Source organism: Perognathus longimembris, chromosome 2, assembly GCF_023159225.1.
Source record: "Perognathus longimembris pacificus isolate PPM17 chromosome 2, ASM2315922v1, whole genome shotgun sequence".
Classification (NCBI taxonomy): Eukaryota; Metazoa; Chordata; class Mammalia; order Rodentia; family Heteromyidae; genus Perognathus; species Perognathus longimembris.
In genome coordinates this window covers 100,307,281-100,327,679 of record NC_063162.1, presented here as the reverse complement: position 1 = coordinate 100,327,679, position 20,399 = coordinate 100,307,281, and the positions used below count along the sequence as shown (strand labels likewise).

At 40.6% G+C, this 20,399-nt stretch overlaps 1 protein-coding gene across 3 annotated transcripts in view; it reads right to left on the bottom strand.

Moving 5' to 3' along the window:
* Positions 1–18,320, bottom strand: part of Pnpla8 (patatin like phospholipase domain containing 8) — a 41,573-nt gene extending 23,253 nt beyond the window's left edge. Inside the window, exons 1-5 of one of the 3 annotated variants that reach the window (XM_048339787.1) lie at positions 18,189–18,318; positions 8,270–8,318; positions 7,173–8,187; positions 6,659–6,808; positions 1,711–1,862 (exon numbers count right to left, since the gene is read on the bottom strand). In XM_048339787.1, the coding sequence (XP_048195744.1) occupies positions 1,711–1,862; positions 6,659–6,808; positions 7,173–8,187; positions 8,270–8,274 (1,322 nt within the window). In that variant the 5' untranslated portion in view covers positions 8,275–8,318; positions 18,189–18,318. Of the gene's footprint in view, positions 1–1,710; positions 1,863–6,658; positions 6,809–7,172; positions 8,319–18,188 lie in introns of all 3 variants that reach the window. The other 2 variants (XM_048339788.1, XM_048339786.1) reach the window with 2 other exon arrangements.
* Positions 18,321–20,399: the final 2,079 nt, after the last annotated feature.

The following is a 20,399-nucleotide window of genomic DNA, read 5'->3' as shown; positions in this document are numbered from 1 at the left end:
TGAATGTCTTTTAATATTTTTTTTCAGATTTCTACTTTAATATTACTTCTTTGTAAAAAAAAAAGTCAGTGAACATTCTTTAAAATATTACTATTAATATATTTCCATATGGTTACAATATGTAATAATGAAATCTTCCCCTCTGTAACTAATATAAGCAAATGAAAAACCAGATAAATAAAATAGTATTATTACTCTAATTCTTACTTTACTTGGCTTTTTCTTCACTATTATCCAATAATCTATTTTTGTTTTTTCATGTGTTGTCTTCTCTCTAGAATGCAAGTACCGTGAAGACAAGGATTCTGTCTCTTTTGTTAGTGCCCCAAGAATCTAAATCAGTATTGATGACATAGGGGCACTCAATCCATATTTATTATTTCCTTAATGAATGAATAGTGGATAGTATTACTATCCATTTCAACTTCCCTAAACTTAATGACAAAGGTTTTCCCTGCTTCTCATCTAACTGCCACTTTCCTACTTGTTTGGAATCAATTCTATGAACTATATATTACTCTCTCCAATCCTTCATCATTTTATGTAACACATGCATAAGTACACCTTCTTGGATTATTTCACTGTCCTATGTATGAAGTATCACCAAGCTAGCCATACCAGCATTTGGGAGGTTATAAAATAGTGAGTTTGAGGCCAACTTGGGCTACACAATTGGTTCCAGGCCAGGCTGGGATGAGTTCAAGGCCAGTCTCAGCACAACAAGTCCCTCTCTCATCAAGAAATAAATATCCACAAATATCTCCATGGATTTTTCTCTTTTGGTAGTTTTTGTCAATTGAGCACTTCTAAATGGATGATGCAACCTTGTATGTAACCTCCAAAGCAGAATTGTTTTTCCCACAATCAATCACCTCCTATGTCTCTGCAATCCTGTTTCTATCACTCATATGGATTACTTTTTCTTTAAGAATGTCTTGTATATCTTTCCTTCCTCCTGCAGAGTTCTAAATGTCACTATATAACATCAGTACTTTATTATAGTAGGTTGATTTTTAAAAAGCCATCATCTCATAACTCAGCACAATGTCAAAGTAGAAAGGACTTAGATAACAAGTAGGACCATGCAATTTAACAAGGCAAGAGTATTACTTTACAGTACCAAGTGGGTGGCACAAGAGAGTAAAATCAAAGAGGTGAGTTAGTATCATGGATCTGTTAACATGCTAGAAAATTCTGAGGGAAAAGGTTAAAAAAAAAACTATCCAAAAATCTAAGTAACAAAAAGGCAGAAGCTAAACCATGATAGAATTAAGTATGGACGGTCAGTAATGAGACTGAAGGCTGAGAATGACATTATCTCACTTGCTTCTAGTACTGCACCAGAACTGGGATCTACAAGGGAAAATACAGGAAGCTCAGAAGTTACTGGTAATGGAATTTATATTCTAACCATCACTTGATTAAGTGACTAGTTCAAAGACACATATGGGTAAGATAAATGGAACAAAAGAATGCTAAAGTTATAAAATATGAAATTTTAAGGCAGTGGTTGATAAGGTTCTAAACTACTGAGAAGACCAAACTAAAACATAAACACTAGATTAAATAGAAATGATTCAAGTACACTTCATAATGCAATAAACAAAATTTGCTTTATTTCATAATTTTGATTTAATAATATCAATTCAGTGTTTTTTAAAACCTCTGAATTAAATCTATAGTTTTTAAAAGTTGTTTTTCTAGCCTTACCTTGTTCCTCCACCATCAATTGTAAGAATTCGGATTCCTCTCCCTTTCACTGGATCCACATAACCAATTAAGGCCAAAATTTCTCTAACTGCAGCCTGAAGAGTTTCATCTTTAATTTGTCTCAGTCGTAATAAATATGGAATAATTCTTTCCTATATTGAGAAAAAATATTACTCTTTTACTTTTGTCAAATTAAGGACAAACATAACTGGGCCAGGCACTGGTGGCTCATACCTATAATCTTAGCTAACAGGCTGAGACCTGAGGATGGCAGTTGAAAGCCAGCCCAGGCAGGAAAGTCCGTAAAACTCTTATCTCCAATTAACCACAGCAAATGCCAGAAGTGAAGCTGTGGCTCAAGTGGTAGATGGTAATTTTGAGCAAAAATGCTCAGAGACAGTGCCCACAACCTGAGTTCTAGCCCCAGGACAAGCACAAAAAGAAAAAAGAAAAAGAAACAAATTGGGAAGGATCATGAGTTCTAAACCAGCCTGTGCTACAGAGACCCCATCTCAAAAATAATTTTTAAAAAAGACAATGACAATCTATGACTCTTTTTAACTAATTCAAGTAGATCATCACATGGTATCAACAGATACATGTTCATTACTTTCTCAGCAATCTCATAGATTAGTTTATGAAGTATTAATGTCAATAAACATTTAAGATACATCTTCCCTAATATTAGGAATAAAAATTCACTTTAAATATCTCACGTTTACTGGCTAGCAGTCTACCAACTGAGCCCTAAGTATCAACCAACCCCTTAAGTACTTTTTTTTTCTTTTGCCAGTCCCAGCCTGGGGCTTGGGGCACTAGCCCTGGCTTCTTTTTGCTCAAGGCTAGCACTCTACCTCTTGAGCCACAGCACCACTTCTGGCTTTTTCTGTTTATGTGGTGCTGAGGAATCAAACTCAGGGCTACGTGCATGCTAGGCAAGCACTCTTTTTAAAGAATGCTCAATGCTTAACAACTAGAGATAATTTGTTTAACATAGATTTACAAAGTAACAACTGTGATAATAAAAGGTTAACATCAATTTTACTGAATATTTTGTCCAAATCAAAAGAGAGTTGGGTGCTAGTGACTAACATGGGTAATCCTAGCTTCTCAGGAGGCTGAGATCTGAGGATTGTGGTTCCTACCCAGTCTGGGCAGGAAAGTCCTTGAGACTCTCATCTCCAAATAATCACAGAAAAAAAAACAAAAGTGGTGCTGTAGCTCAAGTGGTAGAATGCTAGCCTCGAGCAAAAGGAACCAAGGGACAGAACCCCGGCTAAGAGTTCAAGGCTCAGTACTGGTAAAAAAGAAAAAATAATAATACGTTTTCTTACTCTTACTTAGGTTTCTACTTCTTCATACAGATTACTGGAAATTTTAACTGTTACTAAAAGAAAAAAATCCACCTTTTGTGCACTGCATATAAACACAAGGAGAGGGGCTGGGGATATAGCCTAGTGGCAAGAGTGCCTGCCTCAGTATACCCGAGGCCCTAGGTTCGATTCCCCAGCACCACATATACAGAAAACGGCCAGAAGCGGCGCTGTGGCTCAAGTGGCAGAGTGCTAGCCTTGAGCGGGAAGAAGCCAGGGACAGTGCTTAGTTAGGCCCTGAGTCCAAGGCCCAGGACTGGCCAAAAAAAAAAACACAAGGAGATGCCACAGTGGAATACCAGCAAATGTCAGTAACTCAAGTAGAAGATAAAAACTGACCACTGAAATTCAATAATTAGTGTAGGCAGAATACAGTTGCCTGTCCCAGTTACTAACAGCTGAAGCAGGAGAGGCATTTGAATCCTGTGGTCTGGGGCTAAGTCTGTATACCACAGTGAGACCAAGTATCCCTCTTTCTCCCTCTCCCCCTCTGATAACATAAAGTTATAAGTTTATTTTGTTAATTTTCACTTTTTATTGAAACCTTATCTTCTAATCTTCTGAGACCCTTCAAGAAACTCTCCATTTTTTGATAAACATAGGTTAACACCCAAGTAGAGTATATCATCCAAATTATGAAAGCAAAACAGAATGCCTATCTAAAGAAACTCCAGAGTTCCCAGCCTAAAAATCATCTTCAACTGATAGAGGTGGGAATCAGTTTCCTCAAGTAGAATGTAAAATATAGGGCTCCACTTGATTAGTATTTTCCTTCTTGATCTTCAGGCCCAAAGTTCAGTAACTTGTTTAGACCTTGTTTCCCATGGTCTATTTTCTGATCCCTGTATGATCCTACTAGCAACAAGATTTTGGATTTATCTGGTGCCTTTCTCCCCAAAATACAGAAGTACTTATGTAACTTGCTCACTTTCAAGGAGAACAACACGGCTTTGTTTTCTTTCCAAGTTAGAATTTCTTGGCATTTTCTCCTAGTTGCAGTAACAAGTGTCTCTGATGTTTAAAAATGACCACCTCTTAAATAGGTACCAAAGCTCATGTGCTAGTGGCTCAGGCTTGTAATACTAGTTACTCAGAGGCTAGGATATGGAAGATCCAGTTCAAGATCGGCCTAGGAGAAAAGTATATAAGACTTTTATCTTAAAAATAACCAGTAGGGCTGGGAATGTGGCGTAGCAGTAGAATGCTCACCTACCATGCATGAAGCCTTGGATTTAATTCCTCAGTACCATGTAAACAGAAAAAGCCGGATGTGGCACTGTGGCTCAAGTGGTAGAGTACCAACCTTGAGCAAAAAGCTCAGGGAGGGGCTGGGGATATAGCCTAGTGGCAAGAGTGCCTGCCTCGGTATACCCGAGGCCCTAGGTTCGATTCCCCAGCACCACATATACAGAAAACGGCCAGAAGCGGCGCTGTGGCTCAAGTGGCAGAGTGCTAGCCTTGAGCGGGAAAAGCCAGGGACAGTGCTTAGGCCCTGAGTCCAAGGCCCAGGACTGGCCAAAAAAAAAAAAAAAAAAAAGAATACAAAAAAAAAGCTCAGGGACAGTCCCCAGACCCTGAGTTCAACCCCAGGACTGGCACACACAAAAGGCTGTTTCTTAGCTTCCACAACTGTGAGAAATTATTTTCTGCCATGTAGAACCACTTTCTGCATATCACTATAATGTTACATATAATTAGTAATAATATAGGTACATTTGCAAAGAGACTATATAAAATGAAAAGGAGAGGTAACAAGTTTGACAAGAAACACACTACCTTATATAACCCCTCTGTATATCACCTTGACAATAAAATTAAATTTTAAAAAGATTATATAAAATGAAAGATAACTTCAAATTCCTGTAACCTGAAATATTAAAGTTTATGTATCATAATATGTGTGTCATATCAAGGGGAATTGTCAAAAAGTAGAATATGGCTGGCACTGTTGGCTCATGCTTGTAATCCCATTTACACAGGAGGCTGAGATCTGATGACTGCAGTTCAAAGCCAGCCCGGGCAAGAAAGGCCCTAAGACTCTAATCTCCAATTAACCACCTAAACTCCAGAAGTAGACCTGTGGCTCAAAGTGGTAGAGCACTTGCCTTGAGCAAGAAAGCTCAGGGACATCACCTAGACCCTGAGTACAAGCAGTACAACTGAGAAAAACAAAAAAAGTAAAGGTCAACAACTTTTGGAATGAAAGATTAAAAAGAAGCACAAACAGAATTACTAGTAATTTTTAAAATTTCTATTTTATAAATTTTCAACTTGTTCACAAGTAAACTCAGATATAAAAAATCTAACAACAGTTATATTTTATAGCAATACTCAGTTGGTCTAAATTATGTTTCCTATACTACATTTTAAAATGCAGATACAAAAAAGGTGAGTTGCTTTAATGATGCAAATTCAGTTATTAAGAAGATAATTAAAACACTTAGAATTTCAAATATCAAAGACCATGAAATAAGAACTAGCCATGGCTTTTATGTAGAAATTGTGTTTCCTTTATTTTGAGATAGGCTCACAATGGCCTCAAATTTGCGATCTTCCTATGTCAGCCTCCAAAGTGCTTTAATTACGGATGTGAGTTATTATGCTCAAGCTCTCTTAAAAGCACAGTTATGCTGGATGTCAGTGGCTCAAGCCTATAATCCTAGCTACTCAGGAGGCTGAGATCTGTAGAGTACAGTTCAAAGACAGCTTGGGCAGGAAAGTCTATGACACTCTTATGTCCAATTAACCATCAAAAAAGCCCAAAGTGGAGCTATGGATCAAGTAAGTGGTAGAGTTCTAGCTTTGAGTGAAAAAAGCTCAGACAGTATACCCAGGACCTGAGTTCATGCTCCAGGAGCTGCACCAAAAATGAACCAAAAAAAGTATTTACATTGATCAAAAGGCCTTGTACTAGGGCTGGGATTGTGGCTTAGTGGTAAAGTGCTTGCCTAACATGCATGAAGCCCTAGGTTTAATTCCTCAGTGCCATATAAACAGAAAAGGCCGGGAGCAGTCCTGTTGCTCAAGTGGTAGAGTGTTGGCCTTGAGCAAAAGAAGCTCAGGGCAGTGCCCAGTCCCTTAGTTCAAGCCCAAGGATTGGCTGAAAAAAAAAAAGATGTCTTGTACTTATAACCTGACTTCTGGAATTGAAACTTCTTTGTACAATTACCTAATTAAAAAAGAAAAATTTGACATCTAGACAATTTTGACAATAGGTCATTCTAATTAATTGATGGATAAATGTCTATTTTACTAATGTTCAGCACTTGGGGCACAGCTCAAAGGTAGAACTTCTGCCTAACAAGCATGTCACTTCAAATCCTGGTGTGATCAAAAAACAAAAACAAAAAAAATCCTGATCTAAATATTCACTGATACATTTTAGATATTAGTAGTAATAAAATAATTTACATTACAAGATAAATCCATTAGCATAGTATTCAGAATAGAATACGTGGAACAATTAATATGCATATGTATAAAAACTGTAGTTTTTTACAAGCCTCTCCTTTTTCCATTTAAAAAGGTTTACTGATGTTTAATCCCAAGACAAGAGCAGATTAAGTAGGAATTACCTTGACGGCTACCCCTTTTCCTTCAGGAAATTCTAGCAGATGAAAAGTCAATTCTTCAACTCTAGTAATGCAGAGCTTTGGGTCTGTTGTTCTTCTTAAAGCCTGAACTAAGGCCCGGGTTCTATTATCAATACTCACTCTTGCAATAATCTGTAAAGACATGCCAAATACATATGATTAAAACATGAAACAGATGTTTCTTAGGTACCATTAGGAAATGAAAAGTTTTAATTTGACAAAATTAATACAATTTATAGGGCTGGGAATATAGCCTAGTGGCAAGAAAGCTTGCCTCGTATACATGAAGCCCTGGGTTCAATTCCCCAGCACCACATATATAGAAAACGGCCAGAAGTGGCGCTGTGGCTCAAGTGGCAGAGTGCTAGCCTTGAGCAAAATGAAGCCAGGGACAGTGCTCAGGCCCTGAGTTCAAGGCCCAGGACTGGCAAAAACAAAAACAAAAAACCCCCACAAAATTAATACAACTTACAACCATAATGAATTAACAACTTGCCTTTTCTCGCTGAAGAGATAAATGCTTTTTATCCTCTGTAGTTTTGTCTTTGCTGATTGCTTGCTCGGTCTTAGTAGACTCTTCCTGTTCCTCTGATTGACTCTTTGAATCATACTTTAACTTGGGGACAAGTCCACCAATATAGCCACCTACTAAAGCTTGTACACCTTCAGTGGGACGAGAAAGAAAGTTAGCAATACTTTGTTTAGTAGAAACTGGAAGGAGTTCAGACATCCCAGTTGGACTTGCAGGCTTCTCTGCCGTGTCTATGGAAGACTGTGAGCCTGCCTTATCTGTAGTAGGTGTAGCAACTCCAGGATCTAAAGAACTGGACTTCACTTCTTCAAGCTTGCCAACCTCTGGTTGGTCCTGGACATGTTTACTTTCCTTTATTTGAGACATCTTCCCTTCACGATTGAAGTAGGAGTTAATGTGACTTGATAAAAAGACAAATGACTCTCCAACTTTTGTGGTTATACTACTTGTGTAATGATAAAGGCTCTGTTTCCCTATGTCTTCGTCTTTATCTATAGTGTGGCTTTTCTCTTCTGCAGGACTCTTTTCTGATGATTTGTCACTGTATTTTTTCAGAGATTTAATAACTTGCTTAACATTTTTCTGTTTGAACCAGCCACTATCTGATACTTTTCTTAATATTCGAGAATTTGGTTTAAATTGAGCTAAGCGTGAAATCATTTCATTTTGATAGCCAAAAACAGCCTTTGATACAGAGTTCAAAGTGCTTTTAATACGGGACATACGAATGTTCACTTTTGTAAGTCCTTTGGGAGCAGAAGTGCTAAGTTTCAAAAATCCAATTCGTAAAGCATGGTTGCTTGGAAAGTACCAGTGCTTATCACAGAAAAAGGCTTCATTTCTTGTCCATTTACATCTTACTTTGCTTATATGAAAACTTCTTTGTAGGTTGATATGGCTTATCCTGTGGTAATGATTAGGTGTGCAAACAAAATGCAGTCGCTGGCTTCTCTGCTTGCCCCAAAGACTTCTTGCATTACTAAGGAGGTAAATATATATATCTAAAGTGAAATTAATAGACATAATTTGAAATCATTTATTTTTATATGACATTCTCTCACTTCATTCATGAATGCTTCAGTAAAGAAATATCACAATTCATGGTCTTACCTGAAATTTAAAAAAAAGAGAATTAGAATTTAAGTTAAAATCAAAATTAAACATAATACTAACTATGACAATTGAACTACATTCAGCAAACTCTCAAAAATGACAGAATAATATATTTCTAATATGGCTGGTACAAATTTTGTTTTATTTATTTATTTATTTTTGCCAGTCCTGGGCCTTGGACTCAGGGCCGGAGCACTGTCCTTGGCTTCTTTTTGCTCAAGGCTAGCACTCTGCCACTTGAGCCACAGCGCCACTTCTGGCCATTTTCCATATATGTGGTGCTGGGAAATTGAACCCAGGGCTTCATGTATATGAGGCAAGCACTTTTGCCACTAGGCCATATTCCCAGCCCCCAAATTTTATTTTTAGCCAACTAAAAATAGTATGTTAGAAAATAAGAATAGAAGTATTAGGATGCTTGTAAAAATTAAACTAATTTAGGAAAATTCCTGATAGGTTTTTCTACACCACAAGATTTAATTTAATATGTAACTTAGATAGTACACTTTTCCTTCATTAAGTGTTTTACTAGATCATGCAATGTTATACTCTTTATTTCATTCATTGGGAATGAATATTTAACTATGCTCCACATGGTACTGGATGCTGAAGCCACAAACAGGACACTAACTAGCTTCCATAGTCTATGCCGTGTCAAAAGTCTATTCGTGGGCTGGGGATGTGGCTTAGTGGCAAGAGTGTTTGCCTCCCATACATGAAGCCCTGGGTCCAATTCCCCAGCACCACACATACAGAAAATGGCCAGAAGTGGCACTGTGGCTCAAGTGGCAGAGTGTTAACTGAGCAAAAAGAAGCCAGGGACAGTGCTCAGGCTGAGTCCAAAAGCCCCAGAACTGGCAAAAAAAAAAAAAAAAAAGTCTATTCGTAGTCATAAGTGCTTATTGAATCAAAGAAATCTGACTAAAAGTATGTCTTAACAAATATTTTAAAAGTTATTAACAGATTATAGTGACTTCTATCTTATTAGATTAAGTGACTTCTATCTCATTATACTGGAATAAAACTATATATTACTAGCATTACACAAACATCTTAAGACTGAAATATGTACTTCCCAGAATCAAAAGAAAATAAAAACTAAATAAATTTACCAGGACCTGTGAGAAACAGCAAAGACAGATTTACATGAAAAGTTTATAGCTTTGAGTACCTACATTAAAAAAGAATCAGATGTGTGGAAACAGGTATGGAAACATATGCTTTTAGTATTGGACTTAGGGGACAGAGAGGAGAAGAAGTTTGAGACAGCTGAGGCTATCCAGTGAACTCTTTTTCTTTTTGGTGTGTGTGTGTAAAAGACAAAGAGAGAGAAAATAAGTGAATAAATACATGAAAGGAAGGGTGGGAAGGAAAGATACAAAGGGAAACTGAAAGGAGCTACAAAGATCTTTATATGAATAACCTAATAATGCATGTGGAGTATTTAGAAAAATAAGATCAAGGGGCTGGGAATATGGCCTAATGGTAGTGTGCTTGCCTCATATACATGAAGCCCTGGGTTCGATTCCTCAACACCACATATATAGAAAAAGCCGAAAAAGGTACTGTGGCTCAAATGGCAGAGTGCTAGCTTTGATCAAAAAGAAGTCAGGGTCAGTGCTCAGGCCCTGAGTTCAAACCCCAAGACAAAAAAAAAAAAAAAAAAAAAAAAAGAAGAAGAAGAAGAAGAAAGAAAAGAAAAGAAATAAGATCAAGCCAAACTCAAAACTTAACAAATACTAGAGGTAAATAAATGAAATGGATCCTAAAAGAATAATGTAAAAAAAAGACCAATGAAATAGTTCTTTGAAAAATTCCTCAGAAAATCCCAAATGGTAGAGAATGACATTGTAAGCTTAGATGCCAAAGGTTTGGATAGAGGCTGGAAATTTCCTGCTTGCTGGTGAATACAACAAAGATGGAATTTTGGCAGCTACTGTTTTCACCTGCTGAGAGCAACAGTGGTGACTTTTTTGTGTGTGTTTTCCCCCCCATCCTGGAGGCTTAAACTCTGGAGACCAGTGCTGTCCCTGAGCTTCTTTTTGCTCAAGGAGAATGCTCTACCACTTGAGCCACTGCACTACTTCCAGCTTTTTTTGAGTAGTTTCTTGGAGATAAAAGACTCTCATGAAGTTTCCTGCCTGGGCTGGCTTCAGACTGCGATCCTCAGATCTCAGCCTTTTGAGTAGCTAGGATTACAGGTGTGAGCCACTGGCACCGGAGAGTGGTGACTTTTAATACCCAGAAGAAGCCACCATAAATGGCAGCAGAAACCAGACCACAAAAGGCAGCTTCTCCTGAGGTTGGGAAGTGTAGGAACTTGGGTAACCCCTGCAGGCCATAGAATATGGGTGCTGTAACAAACAGCTGGGCCTCTGAAAGCAGGGGTGTAACAATTTTCCAAGGCTCTACCCTCACTTGTTAGGAGAGAACTACATGGCTGAATGCTAGGGCTGCAAAGAACCTTTGAATGGGAGGTCTGTGAATTATTTATGTCCAGAACCTGCTTCCTGGCTTAATGTGCTGACTCCTGGGAAAGACACAACTTTCACATCAAGACCTAAAAATTGGGGGCTGGGAATGTTGCTCAGTGGTAAGAGTGCTTGCTTAGCATACATGAAGCCCTGGGTTCAGTTCTTCAGTACCACATAAACAGAAAAAGCTGGAAGTGGCACTTTGGCTTAAGTGGTAGAGCACTAGCCTTGAGTAGGGAGAGGCTCAGGGACAGAGCCTAGGCCCTGAGTTCAAACCCTAGCACCAGCAAAAACCAAAACCAAAGCAAAAAAAGATCTAAAAATCCCGCTGCCCCAGCTCCCACACCTCAAAATGTTGGCTGTTTATAGACACACAAGAACAACTGAAAACTCTTGCTTTGTTTTATGTCTGTCTCTCTTTGGTTTGACTATTAATATCTTTACACAGTTAACTGTATAGATTTTATTCCCCTGGTATACTTGATACAGGCGCGCGTGCATGTGTGCGTGTGTGCGTGTGTCAATGAGGGGGCTTGGGTACTGTCCCTGATCTTTCTTGCTCAAGTGCTCTACCACTTTGCGCCACAGATAACTAGATTCCCAACTCCAAAATATGGTCAAGTCCCCTGGTGTCATTAATACATACTAAAAGAATTTAAACTCAAAGAATCAAAGTCCTAAAAGCAAAACACAAATCTATAACCCCTAGAATACACTACCTAAAATTCTAGCACTCCAGAGGCTGAGACAGAAGTTTTGCAATTTCACAGCCAGTTTGAGCTACCTCTCTATGGTAATGCCTTCACTCTACTTTCTTGGGTTTTTTTGTTTTGGTTTTTTTTGCCAGTCCCGTGGCTTGAACTCAGGGCCTGAGCACTGTCCCTGGCTTCTTTTTGCTCAAGGCTAGCACTCTACCACTTGAGCCACAGTGCCACTTTCGGCTTTTTCAATATGTGGTGCTGAGGAATCGAACCCAGGGCTTCATGAATATTAGGCGAGCACTTTACCACTAGGCCATATTCCCAGCCCCCACTCTACTTTCTTACAACCCAAGATTCCTAGAATATAACACAGGAGAATACATACCTAAATGACCTCAGGATTGGGAATAACTTTTTAGATACAATACCAAAGGCATAATCTATAAAATAAGAATTGATAGAATAAATCTTATTAAAATTAAAAACTGCTCTCTTTGAAAGACAATGTAAAGAGAAGGAGAAACTAGCCTGGGCAGAAAAGTTCAAGTGACTCTTTATCTCCAATTAACCACCAAAAAAGGGAGAAGTAGAGGTGTGGCTCAGTTGGTAAAGTGTCAACCTTGAGTGAAGAAAGGTAGGAGACAACACACAGGTCCAGCCCAAAGGGAAAAAATAAAACAAAAAGGGGCTGGGAATATGGCCTAGTGGCAAGAGTGCTTGCCTCGTATACATGAAGCCCTGGGTTCGATTCCCCAGCACCACATATATAGAAAACGGCCAGAAGTGGCGCTGTGGCTCAAGTGGCAGAGTGCTAGCCTTGAGCAAAAGGAAGCAAGGGACAGTACTCAGGCCCTGAGTTCAAGGCCCAAGACTGGCCACACACAAAAAAAAAAAGGCTGTTACTCTAATTTGATGAAGCATTCTTAAAAACTGATAAGGAACCAACCTGATTTATAAATAGGCTGAAGAGGGCTGGAAAGTATCTCAGTGGCAAATCACTTGTATCCTGAGTTCAATCCCAAGTACCAAAAAAGAAAAGACTATACACACACTTAAAAAAATAAAAGGGTAGCGGGGCACTGGTGGCTCCTACCTGTAATCCTAGCCACTTAGGAGGCTGAGATTTGAGAATCAGAGTTCAAGGCCAGCCCAGGCAGGGAAGGAAGTCCATGAGACTCATATCTCCAATTAACTACCAAAAAACTGGAAGTAGTGTCCCAGCTCGAGTGCTAGAGTGCTAGCCCAGAACAAAAGAGCTCAGAGACAGCACCCAGGCCCTGAGTTCAAGCCCCACAACTGAAAAAACTAAAAGAAAACACAACAGCTGAAGATGTTTACAAATGTCCCATCAAAGAAAATATACAACCAGGTGCCAGTGGCTCACACCTATAAATTTATTCCTGGGGAAGTTGGAAGTCTGAGGACCAAAGTTTGAAGCCAGACAGAAAAGTCATGAAATTCTTATTTCCAATTAGCTAACAAAAAAGTGGGAGGTGTGGCTCATGTGATAGAGAGCTAGCCTTGAGCAAAAAAGCCAAGATTCAGGCTCTGAATTCACTCCCCAGTACTGAAAATAAAAAATTTTTAAACCCAACTGAAGACAAATGGTACGTTTCCTCTCATATGTGGAAGCTAGATCTAAAATACACTAGCACTTGATAAATTATACAGGAATCAAGGCATTTATACTCAGCGAAACCAAGGAGTATACTCTCAGAAGAACACAAAGGTACAATGCCTATGCACCTCTGATCATATAGAAATGAACCCTAGGAAATGGAAAGAAACTGCTGTTTTTGTTTTCTTTTTTTTTTGTTTGTTTTCTTTTGTCTTGTTTGTCCACTCATTTTAAGACAAGAAGGGGGGCACAGAAATGGAGAGACAAAGGGTGAACAAATGCAGCAGTGGTACTCACTAGATACTACGGTAAAAATGAATATAACTTGTGGGTAAGATGGGAGGGAAAAACTGGGAGAGAGCAAGAGAAAGGGTAACATTGTCCAAAAAGAAATGTACTCATTACCTGACTTTATGTAACTGTAATCCCACTGTACATCACCTCTATAATAACAATGACAAAGACAAAAAATGAAAGCCTACATATACATACTTACTGCCTCAACAGTATAAGCCCTGGTTCATTTATCCTTATAAACTGAGCAGTGAGGTCCAAAAGAGAAAGGAGAAAGTTTACTTTTTACTTCTGTTTTTCTCAATTAATAATGTATATATACAGACAGACAGACACACACAGGTAAAACATGGCCAGAAAACCATAAGTGGTGCTGTGGCTCAAGTGGTAGAATGGGAGCCTTGAGCTAAAGAGCTCAAAGACAGGGCCCAGGCCCTGAGTTCAAGTCCCATGACCAACTGAAAAAAAAAAGGTAAAACATAAGCAACTTCAACATTACATGTCATATGAATGGAGGAAAAACCAGTGACAAGAAGGTATCGAGGAAAGTCTAAAAAATAAGTTAAAAGCTAGGATCTTATGCAAATGAAAACTGGTCAGAGCTGATTAACTACAAGAAACTTCAGAAGAGCCAAATAAAACCTTCTGTAAGGTCATTTCCAAAGCCTAGGGCAATGGAACTCTAACACTGAGCAATCTCCACTGAATATTAACTAAGAAAGATTACAAAACATGCAAAGAAATGAACCATCACCTATAAAGATCAGTAAATACTGCTAGCAGAAAAATATGCAACCAAGATATACAAATGGAAAAAACATAGGTCTACATGTTCACAGATGTAACAGAGAATAAAAATAAACAAGCTGGGAGCTGGTGGCTCAGACTTGTAATTCTAGCCACTCAGGAGGCTGAGATTGGGCTGGGGATATGGCCTAGTGGCAAGAGTGCTTGCCTCGTATACATGAGGCCCTGGGTTCAATTCCCCAGCACCACATATACAGAAAATGGCCAGAAGTGGCGCTGTGGCTCAAGTGGCAGAGTGCTAGCCTTGAGGAAAAAAAAGTATTTGCTGGGAATGTGGCTTAGTGGTAGGGTGCTTGCCTAGCATGCATGAAGCCCTGGGTTTAATTCCTCAGTACCATACAAACAGAAAAGGCTAGAAGCAGTGCTGTGGCTCAAAAGGTAGAGTGCTAACCTTGAGCAAAAAGAAGCCAGGGACAGTGCTTAGGCCCTGAGTCCAAGCCCCAGGACTGGCAAAAAAAAAAAAAAAGTTATATTATAGGGGCTGGGGAGATAAGAGGATACAGGTTCAAGGTATCTGGAGGGAAAGACTTCACAACTATAAGAAAAGACATGAAAGCAAAAAAATGGCTCAAGTAGTAGAGTGCTTGCCTAGCAAGTGAGTTCAAAATCCTAGTACAAGGAGGAGAGGAGGGGAAGAGGAAGGCATGAGGGAGACAAGGGGGAAGGAAGGGAATGAAGTGAATATTGAGACAATGTAGATTCTAGGCAGAAGAAATGAGCTCTTTATATTCAGGAAAAGCAAGGGCAAGGTGATTAAAAAGAAGTAGGGAAGGTGAAGAATCACAGATAGGGCCAGCAAAGTAAATCTAGAAAATGATTAATGAGTTTTGCACTATTTCCAAAAGATAAAAATCACTTGGCTAATTATATGGGTATTACGCATAAGCATGTATTAATTTGGCATTGAAATACAGACTATGAAACCAAAAAGTGAGAACTATTTCAGGAATATGATTTCATGACTCAAATGACAAATTTTAATACACTTACCTTAGAAACTATACTACTAAAGCCAGGCACAGGTTGCTCACATTTGTAATCCTAGCTACTTGGGAGGCTGAGATCTCTGAGGATTATAGTTCCAAGCCAGACCAGACAGGAAAGTCTGTAAGACTCATCTCCAATTAACTACCCAAAAAGCAGAAAGTGGAGCTGTGGCTCAAGGAGACTTCTAGCCTTGAGCAAAGAAGCTCAGGGACAGCTCCCAGGCGATGAGTTCAAGCCCCAAGATGAGAGAAAAAAGGAGGGAAGAGAGGTATGAGACAGGGAAGAGACAGAGACAGAGAGAGAGAGAAGGGGATAGGGGAGAGAGAAGGAGAGTTGGAGAGAAAGGAAGAGACACACAGAGAAGAAGAAACAAAGAAGGAAAGGAAAAAAGAAGAGAAAGAAAAAGGAAAGATATAGTGGCAAGAGAGCTTGCCTGGTATACATGAGGCACTGGGTTCGATTCCCCAGCACCACATATACAGAAAACGGCCAGAAGTGGCGCTGTGGCTCTAGTGGCAGAGTGCTAGCCTTGAGCAAAAGGAAGCCAGGGATAGTGCTCAGGCCCTGAGTTCAAGGCCCAGGACTGGCCAAAAAAACAAAACAAAACAAGAAAAAGGAAAGATGGAAACTACACCCATTAACCACTGGGGGAAAAAAAGCCTTACAGCTCAAGTAGTAAAGTTCTAGCCCAGAGTGACACAAAGCTCAGGACAGTGCCCAAGCCAGTAGTACAAGCCCCAATACAAAAAGAGTAAAAACAAAGACTGTGATAACAAAAAAAGAAAAGGAGTTTCAAGGAAACAGCCTTAGGGAGAAAGTCATTTATGACAAAGGGAACTTGGGAAAGAGCCAATTTAATGAGAGAAAATTCTTTCTCCCAAGTTTACAGGATGAAATAATGGCAGAACATTCTAACTCAAACATAAAATATACACTGACTATGGATTTACATATGGAATTACTAACACAATGACAGTGGGAACCATAAAGCTAGGATGGATTTATCAAAGGATAATTTACAGCACTGGGGGAATAAAAGAACCAGGCAAAAGCTCCTTTTTCATTCTTAATCACAAAGACATATTATGTCTTCTGTGACTTTTCAGGATATTATTCATGAGCCTATTAGTATTTATTGGGTTTCAAATATTAAAAGTGGTTCAGAGGGCAGTGAATGTGGCTTTGTGGTAGCGTGCTTGACTATCATGGACGAAGCCCTGAGTTCAATTCCTCAGTACCACATAAATAGAAAAACCAAGAAGTAGCACTGTAGCTCAAGTGGTAGAGTGCTAGCCCAGGCCCTGAGTTCAAGCTCCAGGACTGCCAAAAAAAAAAAAAAAAAGAGGTTCAGAGGCAACATGGATGGGTAGAGCTTTGAGTACCACTCAGGAAGAGGAAGAAAAGTGCCCAGGAAATAAGAAAGCATGGGGGAAAAAACAACTCTAAAAATTAGAGAGCAAGTTTTAAAAAATAATGGATAAATAAAATACAGAAGATTGGAAATACTGGTAGAGTAAGGACAGGAGATCTTGTTCTGACCTCTTCAGAAATGTATGTTCCAGAAGTGAAGCAATATGCACACTTCAGAATAGTCTTTCTGGGGAGGGAGAGGGGAACACAACTCAGTACAAGTTGTTCTAGTGAAACTGATCCTGACTTCCAACAGCATTCATGGGAAGTACACTCACTATTCACAGCTTTTAACTTAGATCTGATGTAGAAATAAACACATTCAATAAAATGAATAAGAGAAAGTTTCATTAACATAAATTATAAAAAGCATATTCTTATATTGAAAGTACAATTTGCATAACCAAGACTGCAAAACAACACAAGGAGAAACATAGGCTCTTATAAAAACATAAGCTCTTGGTTCAGATTAATGTACTTACAAATTCTCAAAATGGAAGGAGGAACTAGGAACAAATATTGTCATTATACTCAGTGTATATTATGTAAAAAAGAACTATGGGGTTGGAGATTTAGTTCAGTGGAAGAGCATTTGACTGGCAAGTGCAAGGCATGAGTTCAGTCCTCAGCTCTGTAAAAAAACAAAAACTATGTAACTTGAGGGGATAATGAAGGAAGAGGTGGGTGATTGATCCAAACACACTGTACTCATAACTTACAAAACTGTAACCCCTTTGTATAACTACTTAATAATAGTAAAAAAAAATCTAAGAAAACCCCTCGCAGTTTAACAGTCTTAATATTAATATTTGTTTCAATGGCAATTCTTTGATACCCTGAAAACACTTGACTTTTACTGCAGATTCAGAACACACCTACCTGTTCCTGAGGAAAAAAAAACAGTATTTTTTAAAAGTAGTATATGATAGCCTCTTATGTCACGTCTCTACTAAGTTTTCTCTGTAAGGGTCACCAAATTTCTTTAAAGTTATCATTGTACTAGGCTTGGAAATCCAATAAAACATACCAACAAGACACTAAAGAACTGTGCCCACACCCGAATCCGTATAAACAACCTCAGTCCTGGATAGCATCAGGTGTGGCTAGAGCGAAAAAAAAGGTGGGGGGAGGACCGGCAAATAAAATTATCAAGTGATGCAAGCGCACAGATGCACACTAACAGGTCGAAAACCAAGTCAAGTTGGGAACCCATCGTTAGCCACCAGTGAACTGTGGAGAACAGTACACAGTCCAGAACAGGGCAGACTCAGAAAGGCCAGGGGCGGGACGAGGGGCGCGGGGCGGCGGGGTGAGCAACGCCTACGGACGCAGTGGAGCCCGGCGGCGCTACCCACCAGCCAAGGGCCTGAAGGCCCCTTCCCGGGTCGAGCCGCACCGGCCTGGGCCAGGCTGCCGCCCGGAGCCGCAAGGATGAGACCTCGGAAGCGCGCGTCTCCCCAGCCTCAGATTCTGGAGGTGGCCACAGGAGAGAGACAAGAAGTCTCGGGTACTGAACCAGTGTCCAGAGCGACCAGCCTGCCTAGCGTCCCGCCCCTGTCCGCTGGCGCCCAATTACCGGGATGTAGGCCGCAATCCTCCGGTGGTGGTGGTGGTGGAGGTGGCGGCGGCGCCCCGGCCGGTCACTCGAACCGCATCAGCCGTGTCAGCTGAGATCCCAACACAAACAGAAACGCCGCGGAGGCTGCGCCTTCCTACTCGGCTCCGCCCCTCAGCGGAAGTGACGCACGAGTCGTGCGTTTTGACCCGCCCACGCAGAGACGATTCCTCAGCCTCCCTCCGGCCTGGATCTCCCTGTCAATTGTCAGTCTGTTTCCGTCCAGGCATGCGCAGTAGGGTGCAATAGAGGCGTGAGTCCGTCACGGACGGACGTGCGTGCGTTTACGAGCGTGTTTGCACGCGCGCCGAGAGGCGCGGCTTGTCGGAGAAAAAGGTTGGACTTTAGGGCTCTCCAGAGGAGGTCAGGTGATTTTTAAGTCCGGTGTACCTGACGTCAGAATGGAGTCCCGGGCTCCTGCTCAGCGCCTCGGAACCGTGTCACACCTTCCTCCTCGGTCCTAGATATCCTGTCCGCGCTCTGCCGACGGTGTTATCGCCCCCGGGGTGGGGGGTGGGGAAGTGGCATGGCCGGCCTGTCCAAGCGAGTTGTCACTGCTGAAACCTTTGTGTGCTTCCCTAGGTTGGGACACCCGTCCAAATGTTACTCAGAAGCACTTTCACATATATTAATTATGGCATTGGCGTTAGCATATACCACCAACCCTGTTTTCTTGAAATTCTCCCATTTTACTCATACTAGTGTAAGGTCCCCGGGAAGGGATCCATGCAGGTGCCCTCCCCCCCCCCCCCCCCGTTAAGTCTCCACCCAGTTCCCTGGGGGACCAGCATACCTTGGAGGCAGTTACCTCCCCCTTCCCTGAAGTCACATCTTAATCCACCTGGCCCCACCTCCCCTGTCCCTCCTTCTCTCAGCCATAGGTCACCTAGGCCACAGGCCAGCAGTTTGGCCCAGGACTGCCAAAAAGAAAAGAAAAAAGAAAGGGGAATTATGTGGGCTGCCAAACACTGTAGGTGGTGTGTGTGTGTGATGAAGAGTTGGCTGTATGGAAGCAGAAGGAAGATAATGAGTTTCAGGCCAGCCTGAGCTATAACTTGAGGCCTTAAAAAGCCAGCTTGCTTGGCTCTTGGGGCACAAATGGTTGGATTGTTGTACATCATTGTACTTGGTAAATCCCAGAAACGCACAAGCTATCTAACAGGTACTTAAAGCTGTTTTTGCTGAAAAGTACTGAATTTTTACTTGGACCCACTAAAAGGAGGAGAAAAGCTAGGAATCTAGCTCCACTTCATTTCCTCTTTTGTTTGTTTTGTTTTTGTTGCCAGTCCTGGGGCTTGGACTCAGGGCCTGAGCACTGTCCCTGGCTTCTTGTTGCTCAAGGCTAGCACTCTTACCTCTTGAGCCATAGCACCACTTCTGGCTTTTTTCTATATATGTGGTGCCTGGGAATCACACCCAGGGCTTCATGTATACAAGGCAAGCACTTTACCACTAGGCCATATTCCCAGCCCCTCCCCTTTTGTTTAAGCCATTCATCTAACTCTCCTTTGGAATCCCAAGAAGACGGAACTAAGGGAGGGATGAATAAAACTGTCTCAAAGAAAATCTCTAAGACCCGCAATAACAACTTTTCCTCTGTAACCTCTCCCGAAACAAGGACTAAGAGTGGTCAACCAGGCCACAGCTGTGACTGGGAAATTTCTGCATTCCTTTTACTCCCTTCCCTAATTCTTTTGTCTATTTAAATCTTAAGGTCATTTCTGTGACCTGAAGATGCACTAAAGGTATGTTTAAGTGCTGTCTTAAGGTGGCATGCCCAAGCCATGCAATAAGCCTTCATTCTGTGCCCCACCATTTGCCTATTTGGTAAGTAGAGACAAGTGGCCAGACCTGACATGAAATCCCAGGAGTTTGGGACTGAGGTTGAAAACCCTAATTCCAGGAACTAGGAATTTGGCTTAGTGGTAGAGTGCTTGCCTAGCATGCATGGAGGCCTAGGTTCAGTTCTTCAGTACTATATAGACAGAAGAAAACAGAAGTGGCTCAAGTGGTAGAGTGCTAACCTTGAGCACAGACAGACTCAGGGACATTGCCCTGGCCCTGACTTCAAGCCCCAGAACTGGCCAAAAAAAATCAACAAAAAAACCCTTCCAATTTCAATTAGATCTTTTATTTAGCTCTAGTAAATACTCAAAAGATGTACACCACAAA